At 46.5% G+C, this 12,829-nt stretch overlaps 1 protein-coding gene and 1 long non-coding RNA gene across 5 annotated transcripts in view; one reads left to right on the forward strand and one right to left on the reverse strand.

The window, feature by feature from the left end:
• Positions 1 to 12,060, forward strand: part of LOC116840633 — a 19,721-nt gene extending 7,661 nt beyond the window's left edge. The window contains exons 3-4 of the long non-coding RNA XR_004377387.1: positions 10,594 to 11,005; positions 11,087 to 12,060. This is a non-coding gene — a long non-coding RNA (uncharacterized LOC116840633). The remainder of the gene's footprint in view (positions 1 to 10,593; positions 11,006 to 11,086) is intronic.
• LOC116840632 (protein kinase C) lies at positions 7 to 12,374 on the reverse strand. Of its 4 annotated transcripts, XM_032807565.1 has the most exons (10): positions 12,045 to 12,374; positions 11,039 to 11,099; positions 10,724 to 10,952; positions 9,749 to 9,780; positions 8,798 to 8,868; positions 8,165 to 8,327; positions 7,518 to 8,069; positions 6,790 to 7,385; positions 6,550 to 6,698; positions 7 to 6,462 (listed from the first exon to the last, which is right to left on the reverse strand). In XM_032807565.1, exons 1-10 carry the CDS (start codon positions 12,372 to 12,374, stop codon positions 6,447 to 6,449), a joined length of 2,199 nt encoding a protein of 732 aa, XP_032663456.1. In that variant the 3' UTR covers positions 7 to 6,446. The 4 variants fall into 4 exon arrangements, with proteins under 4 accessions (XP_032663456.1, XP_032663457.1, XP_032663459.1 ...); XM_032807566.1 differs by having other exon boundaries at positions 7 to 6,698; positions 8,165 to 8,306; XM_032807568.1 differs by lacking the exons at positions 9,749 to 9,780; positions 11,039 to 11,099; positions 12,045 to 12,374 and having other exon boundaries at positions 7 to 6,698; positions 8,165 to 8,306; positions 10,724 to 10,810.
• Positions 12,375 to 12,829: the final 455 nt, after the last annotated feature.

Consider the following 12,829-nt stretch of genomic DNA (forward strand, 5'->3'; position numbering starts at 1 on the left):
GGAGGGGGGGGGGGGAGGAGACAAATCGTTAGGTAATCCGACCTAACACAGCGAAAGGGAGATTGAAAAATCAAACTCGCGTGCAACTTAAGGGATCCTCTCCAAGAAGTGAAACTGGGTGCACATCTACGCGAAAAATCAATCGGAGAGTGGTGTGGTGCCGTCGCGAGCGGAACTCAATCGAACAACACAGTACAACAAACTAGAGACGACAAACTAGCGGTACAAAGTAGTGATACACCGAGAGAAAAAAAAAATGCTTGAAAATTTACTTGTGGGGTGTGAAGTTTATTTCTGCGAAACAAGACTTATTTCCGCGAAAGAAACTTTCCATCCCGCACGCATCATACTAGTATAGTACATAGTGATGCACCGAGAAAAAAATACTTGAAAATTTATCAGCGGGATATAAAGTTCATTTCTGCGAAGTAAAGTTTATTTCTGCGAAATGAAGTTTATTTCTGCGAAATGTGTAAAGCTTATTTCCGTCCTTTATCCCACAAATAAGTTTCCCAGCATTTCCCACTCTCTCTCGGCGCAGCAGTAACAATGGTAACGATAGTAATATTAGCAATAATAACAGCGGTGTCCGTCCCTCGCGGGGCTCTCGATGATCGTCGAAAGCGAGACAAGTTTGTATCACCTGAGGCGCCGAGTGACAAGCCGTGCCCTCGGCCACGGCGAACCTCGTATCCGGGAGTCCGCTTATCCCCGTCAACGACAATTCGCTTCTTGGGTGTTCTCGATGGGTCTAATCGACAAGACACATACCGACGAGAGAGTTCCGAGGAGGGGAATTTTCGCGCTCTCTGCGCGCGCCGTAGTTTCGCGTTTTTTCGTGTCGAATCGATGTGCTTGAGGACGGCAATCGTTGTGTTCTTTCATAGATCCGCCGGGCGATCATCGAGAACGTGCGCGAGTCGTGCGCGCGCGCGCGCGCGCGACAATAAATATTAGCGGGGAAAAACGAGAGAGGACCGATGATATTATATATATGTACACATTCGCAATTGCACCCGGTATCTCTAAATCCTAAGCGGGGGAGTGTCGCCTCGCGCTACGCTCGCGAGGCAATCGCTATTTGCTTCTTCTCTTCTGCCTCTTGCGGACAGGATAGGTAACGTACATACATCGTAATACATACATACGTGGTAACGTACATACATCGTAATCATAGACGTAACGATACATAGGTATACGGTTTAGTCGTAATTTTTCTCTATTTTTAGATAACGAACGAGACCGTCTTTTAATATGCTCGTTCTTCTCATTTTCTGCCTATTTCATTTTTGCCTATTTTTATTTTTGTTATGTATTCTTTTATTTTTTAAGCGTAGGCCGGACTAACCCGTCTCTACCTTTCTCTCTCTCTCTCTCTGATTCACTCTTGTTCCTCTTTCACTAACGTTTGATTCATCCTCTATAACGCGAATCATTTCGACCCGTTGCGTAAAAATCTCCATTTTGACTAGATTTATGGTAAATGCACGTTCGTCAACGAAACTTCAAGTTACTGCTTTTTTGTCTCTCTCTTTCTTTCTTCCTGTCTTTGCCCTTTTGTCGAACAATCAAGTATTCCCTCAGTCTATATTTGTCGCAGACTCGCTCGCTCGCAGCGGGTCGTATATTCTCCTTTTTCTCGGCGTTCTTCTTTCAGATAGCACTCGAAGAGAGTCATCTCCAAAATCAGGCTCTGTGTAAGCAGCTTCTTACCAAGGAAGGCTTCCGCTTGATTTCTTCCCTCCACGATAACGGACTCGACGTCTCATTAACGTTCCTCCACATCCGTTGATCGTGAGACGTGATAATCAACACGCGTGCATGATTAGAGATCAACCATGTCGTCAGGTACCTTTTTCTGTGTTCTGCATCGAGACGGTTTCTATCGCGCGTCGCAGTAGACGGGCCGAAGAAGAAAACATTCGACAGGAACGAAACGTGATGAAGAACGCGCCCACGTGAGCGGACGAGCGTGTAAAAACGCGCGAGCGCGCGGCTAATTGATAATCTCTGTGCAGCCGTGGTCGGTGACGAGGATATCGGGGCGCTCTCTCGAACGAATCAATACACGGAGAAATAGTATCGACACGCTCTCTCTCTCTCTCTCTCTCTCTCTCTCGACGGGACGGTCAATACCTCCTTAGCACTTAGTTAGAATATCCTACGAATCGCACGATCGATTAATTATTGCTGTGCAAGCAAAAGCTGTGATGACGGTCGGCCGCGCGCCAACGCGACCGCGATGACGATCTACGCCCCGCGTGCGCTTGCCGAGCTTCCGCGCGTCCGGCAAACAAAATTGTCCACAATCGATGTATGTGATTCCGGACAGAGAATTGCGAGCCCGATGATAATCGTGCGCTGCGAGGAAGAACACTCGGAAAACTTACTTGTAGGACGTAATGCTTATTTCTGAGAAATAGTGCTTATTTCTGCGAAATAGACTATATCCCACACGTAAACTTTCGGGTATCTTTCCTCAACGTGTAAACGCTCAATCTCCCGCGTCGTCTCAGGCGCGCGATTCAGGATGATCCCAAACATTGAACGCGAATTTATTGCCTCGCGAATTAACACGGACATTCTGATTGCGCACCTGTGGTCTTCGGGATCGAGCGCGACACACTGTACAGGCAGATTATACCGGTATTGGCGTCTCGGCTTCTGAATCTGACAATTGAATCCATGTTTTCTCGCAACGTTCGCCGATCACACGTGCGACACTCGCAGACGCGGAGGCTGCGGAAGCGACGATCATTTCTTTGCGCCTTAAATATCTCTATCTATATATACATATATATATACGCACACATACACGCGTGTTTGTGTGTATATACATCAGTTCTCCGTGTACTGCCAACGTCGCGCGTGTATCTTGGTACAATACACCTTAAGATCTAAAAATCGTGCGACGAATACCACGCGTCTCGGAGCGTGCTCTTCATCCCCCTCGTCGTCGACACCTTTGTCAGAGTCCCTCGGCGAGCCTTCGAAGGCGCACGATTTCGCGCTTCGAGCCCTGCACAAGCTCAAAGTGCGCGTTAGCAGCCGCGTAGGTCGCAGTGTGGTCACGGACAGAGGTGTCAACATCGATCGGCAAAGGGGGAGAGGGGAACGAAAAGCGAGGACGATTTCGCTCACACGCTCTATTTTTCCTCTCTCTGTGTTTCTCTTTCTCTTCCTCTCTCTCTTCCGCTCCTTTTCTCGCGAGGCCTAACATCTAAGGGAGGACATAAAAATGGTTTTTATGCTTTACGACGTTTACAACAACTATGACGACCACGACACCAAGTTGCCGATGCACGCCAAGTCGCCGTCGACGAGCCGTTCTCTCTGGCTCTCTCTCTCTCTCTCTCTCTCTCTCTCTCTCTCTTGCTACGCGGGGCTGTCACAAACTTGTTGATCTGGGAAACGTTTGTGAAGCGTGGCAGGGAGACAGGAGAGAGCGCTTGTCGCCGGCAGACGCGCCGAAGAGATTCCTATAATGCACGATTTTCGCTTTCGCCTCGGTTCGCTATTATCACTACGGTTAAACACTAACGCTTTTCTGCTCTCTCTTTACAGGCTACGTCGTTTTTATGTTAATATTTATCCACTTCTTCGTGTCTCTATTTATCAACTAAATTATTAGAGTCATTTGACGACGACTCCGCGCGTTGCCGCCAAAAGATTCGAGATGTGTATTTGAAGTAGTGGGCGTGGGGGAGGAGCAGGGGCGGGGGAGAAGAGGACGCTAATATTCGCGATTCTCGCGAGATGTATAACAATTCTTTCTCCCACGTACGACCCGCGTCGAGTGATGATTGCGAGGGGGGAGTGCGAGTCATGCGGAACGCGCGTACTAAATTGAATCTTTGTGGTGTGCAAACTGGACAATGCTCTTCGACGACGTACACCGAAGGTTAAATAATATTAGCCCATCTCACGTCCCACCGTGTTTCTCCCTCACCCTCTCTCTCTCTCTCTCTCTCTCTCTCTCCCTTATCGTTCACGATGCGTCCCCTTCTCCCTCTTGGGTCAAAACTACGAGGTTCGAGCCAAGAAGTTGCAACGTTCTCGCTGATAAGTAGCTACGGCCAACGACCACGCGTGCTTAAAAGTCGCTAACAAAATATTATTACTATTACCACTTAAGTCTAAAGAGCTTTCAGCTTCACTATGGATTAAGTACACACGTTGATACTTCGTCAAACCCTCTGCAGCGACACCTAACTAAAGACAACACGTTCAAGGATCCCGGAGGCGTCAGAGGTGCGTCGAAAATCGCTAGATTGGCGCTCCCTTTGTCGATTTTCCCTCGGTTCGTTTGGTTAATTTGATATCTATATGCAAGTATAGATGTGTGTAACACCCGCCTAGGTGTGTAACATGACGGCCATGTCACACACATACTTACAACCTCGTGCACCTTGCTTAAAGAAAACCGCCGTAAGAGAAAGTCTTGCGTCGCGAGTCGCGTGCAAACTTATACATACACACACACATATATATATATATATATATATATATATATATATATATATATATTATATATATATTTATATATGCCCGTCGCGAGTATACTTTAATTAAATTGCGCATTATCGCTGCTCCTGTGTGTACGCGCGTTCCTTACTAAAATAAATTAAACGTGTACATAAACGTGTACACGCACACGTGTATGGATATATAATAATATACCTTTGATGTGTTCTTTGATTACGAGATCCACCAGTGGACTCTCACTCCATGCGCTTAATGATTACTCGAAATTCTTCTATCTTAAGTATGAAATCAACGCGCTTGTCTGATTTAGACCGTATCCTGCTCGGTCTACATCACGCGAGCGCGATCGTGTATATGTGTCTTTCTGTGTGTGTGTGTGTGTGTGTGTATGTGTTTGTTTCTTTTTTTCTCTTTTTTACTTAAATACCTATCGGAGAAGCGCTGCGAGATGCTCCTCTGTATAAAGCTCGGCGAAAAGACTTTGGATCTCGCTCGAGGGGGGCGCCGAACAGCCGGTCAGTGTCAGTCAGCCGGCTACTCCCCTCGGGAAACGAGAGTCGACTTTTCGATTCTTCCTATAGTGATGGTGGTCTATATCCTATAACAAGGGGCTTACACATAGACTTCGACATTTATAAATGTATCCGCTGGAATTACTTAAAATTTAAGTCCAGCTTACGTTCAGTCTTCATCACTAAATTTCGCGAATCGTCACTACGTTTTAAGTAGAGAACTAAACTTGACTTAGTTTTTAAGTAATGTACGGCTAAAACTTAGTTCTCTCCGGGACTTTTCCTTCTTCGTCGCTTCTTCGACGAATCAACGACCGATACGACGAAAAGAAAAAAGCGATTATTTCGATAACGAGGACCTTCTTCTCAAACGACGTTCGAAAAAAAATGCGTCAACAAGCGCCAAGCTGTAACGCGCGTTTAAAAGAAAAAGTCGTGAATTTGCGCGTGTACGAATTCGCGTCGCGTCCCTATCACTTAAACGCAATACTGAATATCGTCAGATCGAAACTCAATCGAGCTCGCATAATACTTGAAGAGATGAACGGAATAATTCGCTCTGTGCGTACGCAAACTTTGTATATAAAATCATTGGATAGAAAACACTCGTTAAAAAAGAACTATCTCTCTAATGGAGGAAAAAAGAAGTAGAAATAAAAGAAATCGAAGATAACGACATGTGAAGTGTGTGTGTGTGTGTGAAGAAGCCGGTGAAGACCGGTGAAGACATCCTGCCGAATTTGTTCGATATCTCTTTCTCCCTCTCTCTCCTATATATCTTACGTAAATCTATATATTCCTGTTTGCGTTTCTAATAACGTATTATATATAATTTTAGGAATATATCACTTTGAAGTGAAATATTACCGATCGCCCAGCGATCGCTCATACCGTTTCTTTCGCGCGAGAGCCCATCACTTTTCTCGTTCGTTTGTACTACCTCATCGTCGTGTGAACTCTACACCCCCGTCGATTGCATATTCCAGCAATTCGTTTCGGAATAACGTAAAAACTTCGTTCGTTCGCTCGCTCGCTCGCTCGCTATTGCTGTTTGTTTACCTCCGGTAACAACACCGACTCTGGCTTCTCGCGAAAAATGATAGCAAAGAATCGCAACTTCTCCGACTTTTTTTCTTCAGGGCGAGCGCCCTGAGAAAACGCGTCTTCCTAAGCTCCACGCTCCAAATCAACGTTGCGTTTCTCTGCACGGTAAAAAATATCTCCCGCGAAAACGCAAATTCTCGAGTAAACGAAACCTCTGGTTACTCCTGCCTGGCTAGCTGGGGGATGATTTCCGAATTATGTCAATGTGTTTCGGATCGCCGCCAATACGCCTGGTGAGTTGAAAAACTTCCATCTGCAATGGACAAAATCATCTCCGTATCGGACGCAACGGCCAAAGGAGATCTCGAGCAGCTTCAAAAACGCCACGGTTTCCAGCTTCGCGACTTAGCGCATTCGCCACCTTGTTAAGCGAGAAGCATTAGGACGACATTAATTTGGTTTCCATTTCCATCTTCAGTGGTTATTCATCTCTTATTGCGCTGCAAACCTTGCTGGATTAAAGTCCTTGTTGACCATGGAGAAACCACGAAACTCCTCTTGATTAATGTAGTTCACGTCCTCCGATTCTTCCGGCGTTAACACGGGATCCTCCTTCGTGAATTCCGTATCGAAGTTCATGGCGTCCTTCTCGTTTTTCTGAAAATCGCCAGAAGAAAGATCGCGTGTTAGAGAAATCGTTCGTCGCAACCGATTTTGAACGCAATTTATCAGAAAGTTCAGTACTCACAATTTTAGGTCTAATTGGTGGCTTTAACCTGCGCGCCTCGAGCGCCTCCCAATCCATGTGTTGAAAAAATGGATGGACCTTTATGGCGTCTTCGCCGCCTTGAGACGCGACGCAACCTAATCGCTTGGCAGGATTCTTAGTCATGAAGCCCTTCAATATGGACACTGCTTCCTTGGTGATCCACACCGGATATAACACGTCATCCCGCAAGATCGATTCGAACAGCTCGTCTTCGTTCTCAGCCTCGAACGGTGGCTGCCCGGCCATCATCTCGTACATGAGAACGCCGAGGGCCCACCAGTCGACGCTCGCGCCGTACTGTATTTCCTGAAGTATCTCGGGAGCGATGTAATCCGGCGTGCCGCAGAACGTCGACGTCGTTGACTGTCCATCGACTATGTTCTCCTTGCACATTCCAAAGTCCGCTAGTTTGCAATGTCCCTCTTGATCCAGCAATATGTTATCCAATTTAAGATCGCGGTATATAACGTGATTTTTGTGCAGAAACTGAAGCGCGAGCGTCACCTCCGCCGCGTAAAAGCGCGCCCTTGCTTCGTCGAACTTCCGAGCCTTCTGAATGTGGAACATCAGATCACCTGTAAGGCAAAACAACGACATGATGACGATGGAAGACGTCAAGAATTGAATAAAATAATTAATTGAATTAATAACGAGTGAGACGAAGTGACAACTTCCGTCTTGCCCTTTCGCGAAATACGTGTAAGTACCTCCATTCACGTATTCCATGACGAAGAAGAGCCGGTCAGTCGTTTGGAAGCAACTGTGGATGGCCGTCAGAAAAGGATGCTTCGCCGCCAAGGCCAGGATCCTCTTTTCCGTCATCGTGCAGTCCACGTCGTCGTCTTGAAGGATGACGCTTTTCCTCAGAATTTTCACAGCGTAAATCTCGTCGGGGTTAGTCTTTCGTTCCACTAGCATCACTTTACCGAAACTGCCCTTGCCCAGGACTTTGATAAAATTAAAATCATCTATACCGAACTTTCTCTGTTCACTGCCGTTCACCGGCACCGCATTCTCATTGGCGTTAAATGGTGTTTCTAGTGTTTTCTGACTCGCCTGCAAATTGTCCGCGGTCAGCTCATCTGTCACCGCGGACGACGACGAGCCTGCGGATATTCTGTAATTAATTTTCGGCGTTTTCACATGCTTGTCCGCGGAGATGTTCATCGTTTTCAGGATCTCGGCCATGGCCTTGGTATTGATGCCGCAGCTGTTCGGTACATTCTTCTGGCACCGTTTGTGAACGTTCATGTTGCAGGCTGCATGAAAAATACAAGAAAAAAAACGAAATTATAAAATCCGACCACTTTTCACTGGACGACGGTAAACACATAATCAATCCGCGTCGACTTACCTTCGCATTGTAAACCTTGCTTGAACAACCCGTACAACAAGGATCCGCAGTGGTCGCAAAATGTAAATCTCTTGTAATTGTGGGGGACGAACCGATGGGGCATGTCTATGCTGAAGCGCGGGCTCTCTGTGTCCTGACTCGACTGTAACCCAGGTCCTTTACCCTAAGTGGATAATTCGAGAAACGAGAAACCAAGAGAATAAGAGGAACAAAACAGCCAAACTCAATAAGCCCGACAAGACGCGAGAAAGAAGAGCAAACAAGGACCTTACGTGTAACGCATTCGTTCAAATATTATCGGTGTATACGAATGAAAATTAAAAACACAGTAAAATATTGAAAAAGAAACGCAACGTGAGATCCATATGTAGGTTGATGCCGATTAATAATAATCACGATATGTATTAGATAGAAATATGCAACAAGTCGCCTAGATAGTGACTTCTCTCTAAGAGTCGTTCTACATTAGTTGTAAGTCTCAAGGTCGCGAGAAAATTAATCAATCGCAATTCTTCTTTTCGTCGTAAGAAGAACGATCGACTGTGATTGGTAAATTTTCTTACGATCTTGCGATTTGCAACTAATGTAGGACCGGTCTAACGTATGATGTAGAACAAAATTCATTGGACCTACCGCATCCTTCATTCCTGGACATTTCGTTATCACCAACTTGTGACATCTCTTGTGGACCACGCAAGTGCACACTGAAACAGCGTCACGACAAATATCCTTTTTGTAGAAAGGCTCATATCCGTACGAGATGTCATAAGTACTGCACGTCCAAAGCTGCTTGCATGCGTGATTAGACGCACCCGAAACTTATTTACAGTGATATCGCAAGCGGGATCAGAAAAAGTCGCGGCGGAAGCTCTCGATGATTTCGAGAGAGAGAGAGAGAGAGAGAGAGAGGGAGAGAATGAGAATACATGACCGCGCTCTCTCGGCCTCTCTCTCTCTCTCTCTCGACGGCACGCTTCTCGTGTGCGTGGGTGTGTGTGTTTTCGTCAACTTTGCGCCGGTCAGTCGATGGAGCAACATGCGATGAAACGAAAAAAAGAAAGAGTCCTACTTGCAAGTCAGCATACAATATCAAAAGCATAATATAGAACAATCCAAAGAGGAGATCCACTACTCCACCGTGCAGCGCACGGTCAGTGTCGAAGTCCTGCGGTGTCGTGCAATTAGCGTCCGCGGTGCCGAAATACGTCGGGCAGACGTTAGATTACACTAAGGGTAAAGCGCGCGAGGGTGGTAAGTGATGAAACCCCAGGTGAGCGGTCATGAGCGGTTCTGCGCGTTGCTGTTCCGCGTGTGTATCTCCGCGGTGTCTCGCAGTGCACACGAGCAGGGATGCGGGGTGGATGAAGAGCGAAGCGTCAAGGGTGTCAAGCTGCCGCGTCGAGTGGTGAATGAGCCGATATCGAGAGCCCGATTCGTTCGAGATTTCTCTCTCAATGTCGTCGTAAGGAAGACTAATCGTGCACGTACGCACACACACTCAGCTGCACACACACATTCACACCAAGGGTGCGGCAAGCGGGTACATAATTATAATCTGTTAATAACGTGTATGTGTCTTCTCACCTTGACACTGATAGCCCTGCTTGCCCAAGCCCCTGAAATACAACAGACAAAACACGTCACATCGTATCCTCGTGATCCCTTCTAAGACACATACGCTTGCCATCTTCAACCGTACTTAGTCATCTACGTCTAGACTCCGGGCGGAAGGGGCTTGCGATGACCGATGGATGCGAGAAAGAGAGAAGTCATGTCGACCGTGTCATGCATCGTACGTGTGTGTGTGTGTGTGTGTGTGTATGTATACCTTTCCCCATCGCTTCGATCGATTAGCTTTTCGTTCATCGAGATTCGTTCTCATCGCCGTGCTCAAGCACGATGTTGTATCGTTGCGCGAACGTTCCAACACCTCGATGTGTAACACCTGAGACGGCGGACTCGAGTCGTACAAGGCGTGTGTACTCGGCAAATTCAAAGCGTGCGACCCATTCGAGAAGGAATTTATACGCGCACAAGCGCGTAGAGATACATCTCAGTCGTAGTACAAGATATACAGCAAAATCAAGCCCAGCTTCTGTCTATGTGTTCGTTTTCTTAATTTTCTCATTTATGCGAAACAGCGTTACTCGCGATAACTCAGTCCCGAAGTGTAAATCGCCTACGTTGACTACGTTACGAAACAATTGCACACAATATCTCCGTCTGTACCGCTAGAGTGGGATATGAGGAGGAAAAGATCAAATATCCGGAAACATGCAGGCCTGGGAGTTTCGTGTGAATGTTCCGCTTGACATTGTTACAACCAGGTGGTACCGACAGACTCGATTACGCGCGATTCTCTCTCGCCGGTAAAACTGAGACCGTGGATCAAATGTACACCAATTCAAGCATGCTCCTTGTGTTCCCAGATACTCCAAGGTGATACGCACTCGGACCTCGAGTAAGGTAGCGTCGAGAATTACTTGTGCGATTGAGACCTTTCAAGCGAGATGAGAGAGATGCCATCAGCGACGTGCGCGCGCGTCAAAGCATACATACCAGATGAATTCGCGGCAGTGCGAGCAGAAGGTCGGTTGCCTCAGGAAGGTAGCCATGAATTTGTGCCCGTTCACTTGATGAACCCTCCGTCGCATCGCATCTCGTCGGCGGTTGAAGCCCTGCCTCTCCTTGAATTCCCGCCGTGGTTCTTTACTGGTGGTGATATTGCCGATGCCCCTGCCACCGATAGCCTCGCCATCGCCGCCTGTGCCGCAACTTGTCTGTCGATCTGTAATGTCGAATTTAAACGATGAAGCACAGAACCGCTTGACGATATGTTTGGTAAGTTCTTTGCTCTCTCCGTCACACATTTACCTTGGTCATTCCATTGCAAATCTATTTTCACCCGCAATTTTCCCTGAGGTTCCAGATCAACCTGCAAGAGTTCATATTGTCAACAATCGAATAATAAAGACGAGAAGGGTACAATTAGTTATGCAAGCATGAACCAACTCACAAAACTGACTTTTCAATTTTTGCTATCAAGGGATAGTCCATGAGTTTTTTTACATAAAAGATCCAAGCCTTATTAAATTTAATTAAAAAACAGTTTTTATTTTCTTCAGTTTTAGTTGCATCTTCTTTTCCAAAATTTTTAAGGTTGTCAATGAATACCCTTAAAGAGAAAAAAATTGTCCGATTTCTTGAGCGATTGTGGGAAACCACAGTGCTACCTATACATTTCATATCGTGTATTAAATTTGCATTTTCATCTTTCTCAAAATGTACTTTATATGAGTTGAATTATTCTTGCTACTAACTACAGTCAATCGATGTCACCACTAATAAGATAGAGTGGATTCCAAAGTGCACTGACAGTAATGACAGTATTGAAAGACTACACATGAATAAGTGATAACACACAGAACTGCAAAGATATTTCAGATAACCATGTACGGTGTAAGTCACTGAATAACATTCGATTCTAAGATATCTCTGTTGTCTCTTATACTCAAAGAAAATGTATAAGGAATCATGGTTTCAAGGGATAAACATTGTGGTCAGCCAGCTCTTACAACCATAATAATTTGTTCCTTACACATTCTCCTTTAACACATAGAAATATTTAGAACAACAGAAATATTTTAGAATCTAACGTTAAGTCTGTTCGTCTTTAAAGAACTTCTCAACTGATACAATAAGCTAGAATGAAACAAATATTCTTTCCTTCACTCCAACTTATTGCAGTAATCTGTACTAGTTGAGAAGTTCCTCAAACAGACTAATTGTTAGGTGACTCACTCAGCGCACAGACATTGTTAGACTTTGCAATAGATTACAGAGTGACACATAATTCACCGGTGAGAGCAAACAAACCCACCCAAAAATCGGTGGTCTTGCCGTTCCGGCTGACCAGCTCCTCGAACGGGATGCTGCAATTGGCAACGAAGTAATCCGGCGGCAGTGCCGAGTCGTGGAAGACAGTGAAGCCCAGCGTGACCGCGTCCTGCACCTCGTGGATGAAGCACTCGTTCCACACGGGGTCGAAGGTCTTCGGCTTGGTTGACGAGCGGTACAGGTGGTTCTCGTCGACGTCCAGCTGCACGTACGGGTCGAGTATAGGCTCATCTTGCCAGAACTTGCGCTGCTTGTCGGTCGCGCGTAACCCCATCGCCTCGCAGATCTCGATCTTTATTGTGCCCGTGAACATCGTGATCTCGGCGGAGATATCGCGCGAGAGCGGCGGATCACGGCGAAGAGGTAGAAATCCGATCGACGGATAACACGATAACGAGCCTGCCTGTCTGCCGATCGACCGACCAAACTGTCACACTGCAACTGTCAAACTGACACGGGAGCTCGGCGTGCACGAGCGAAGCAGGCAGGTTATCCGGAGAGTTGGACGACAATTTTCCCCAAGGTCGCCGAACCTTCGCACTTTACACACTTAGCTCAATCTCTCTCTCCTTCTTCTTCTCTCGAGCAACGACACTGACCGTCACAGCACGCCAAGGAGACGTGAAAAACGAGGGGGAAACCCGGGACCGTCGTCCCTGCTTGCGTTCGCTCACCGGGAGACACCGAAGAGTTACGTCGTCGCTCCTCGCTCTGTCTCCTTCACTGTCACCGTCCTTCCGTCGTTCCAATCTTTCCGCGTTCTTCTCT

This window comes from Odontomachus brunneus, unplaced genomic scaffold (assembly GCF_010583005.1).
Source record: "Odontomachus brunneus isolate Ranch 3 - 2012 unplaced genomic scaffold, Obru_v1 Obru_scaffold_010, whole genome shotgun sequence".
Taxonomy (NCBI): Eukaryota; Metazoa; Arthropoda; class Insecta; order Hymenoptera; family Formicidae; genus Odontomachus; species Odontomachus brunneus.

Coding starts and splice junctions, on each gene's coding strand:
- LOC116840632 (XM_032807565.1), bottom strand. CDS start 12,374: ATGTTCACGGGCACAATAAAGATCGAGATCTGCGAGGCGATGGGGTTA. Junction 9,781..10,723: donor CACTGCCGCGAATTCATCTG/GTATGTATGCTT, acceptor GTTGTATTTCAG/GGGCTTGGGCAAGCAGGGCT. Junction 7,386..7,517: donor CATGGAATACGTGAATGGAG/GTACTTACACGT, acceptor TTTGCCTTACAG/GTGATCTGATGTTCCACATT.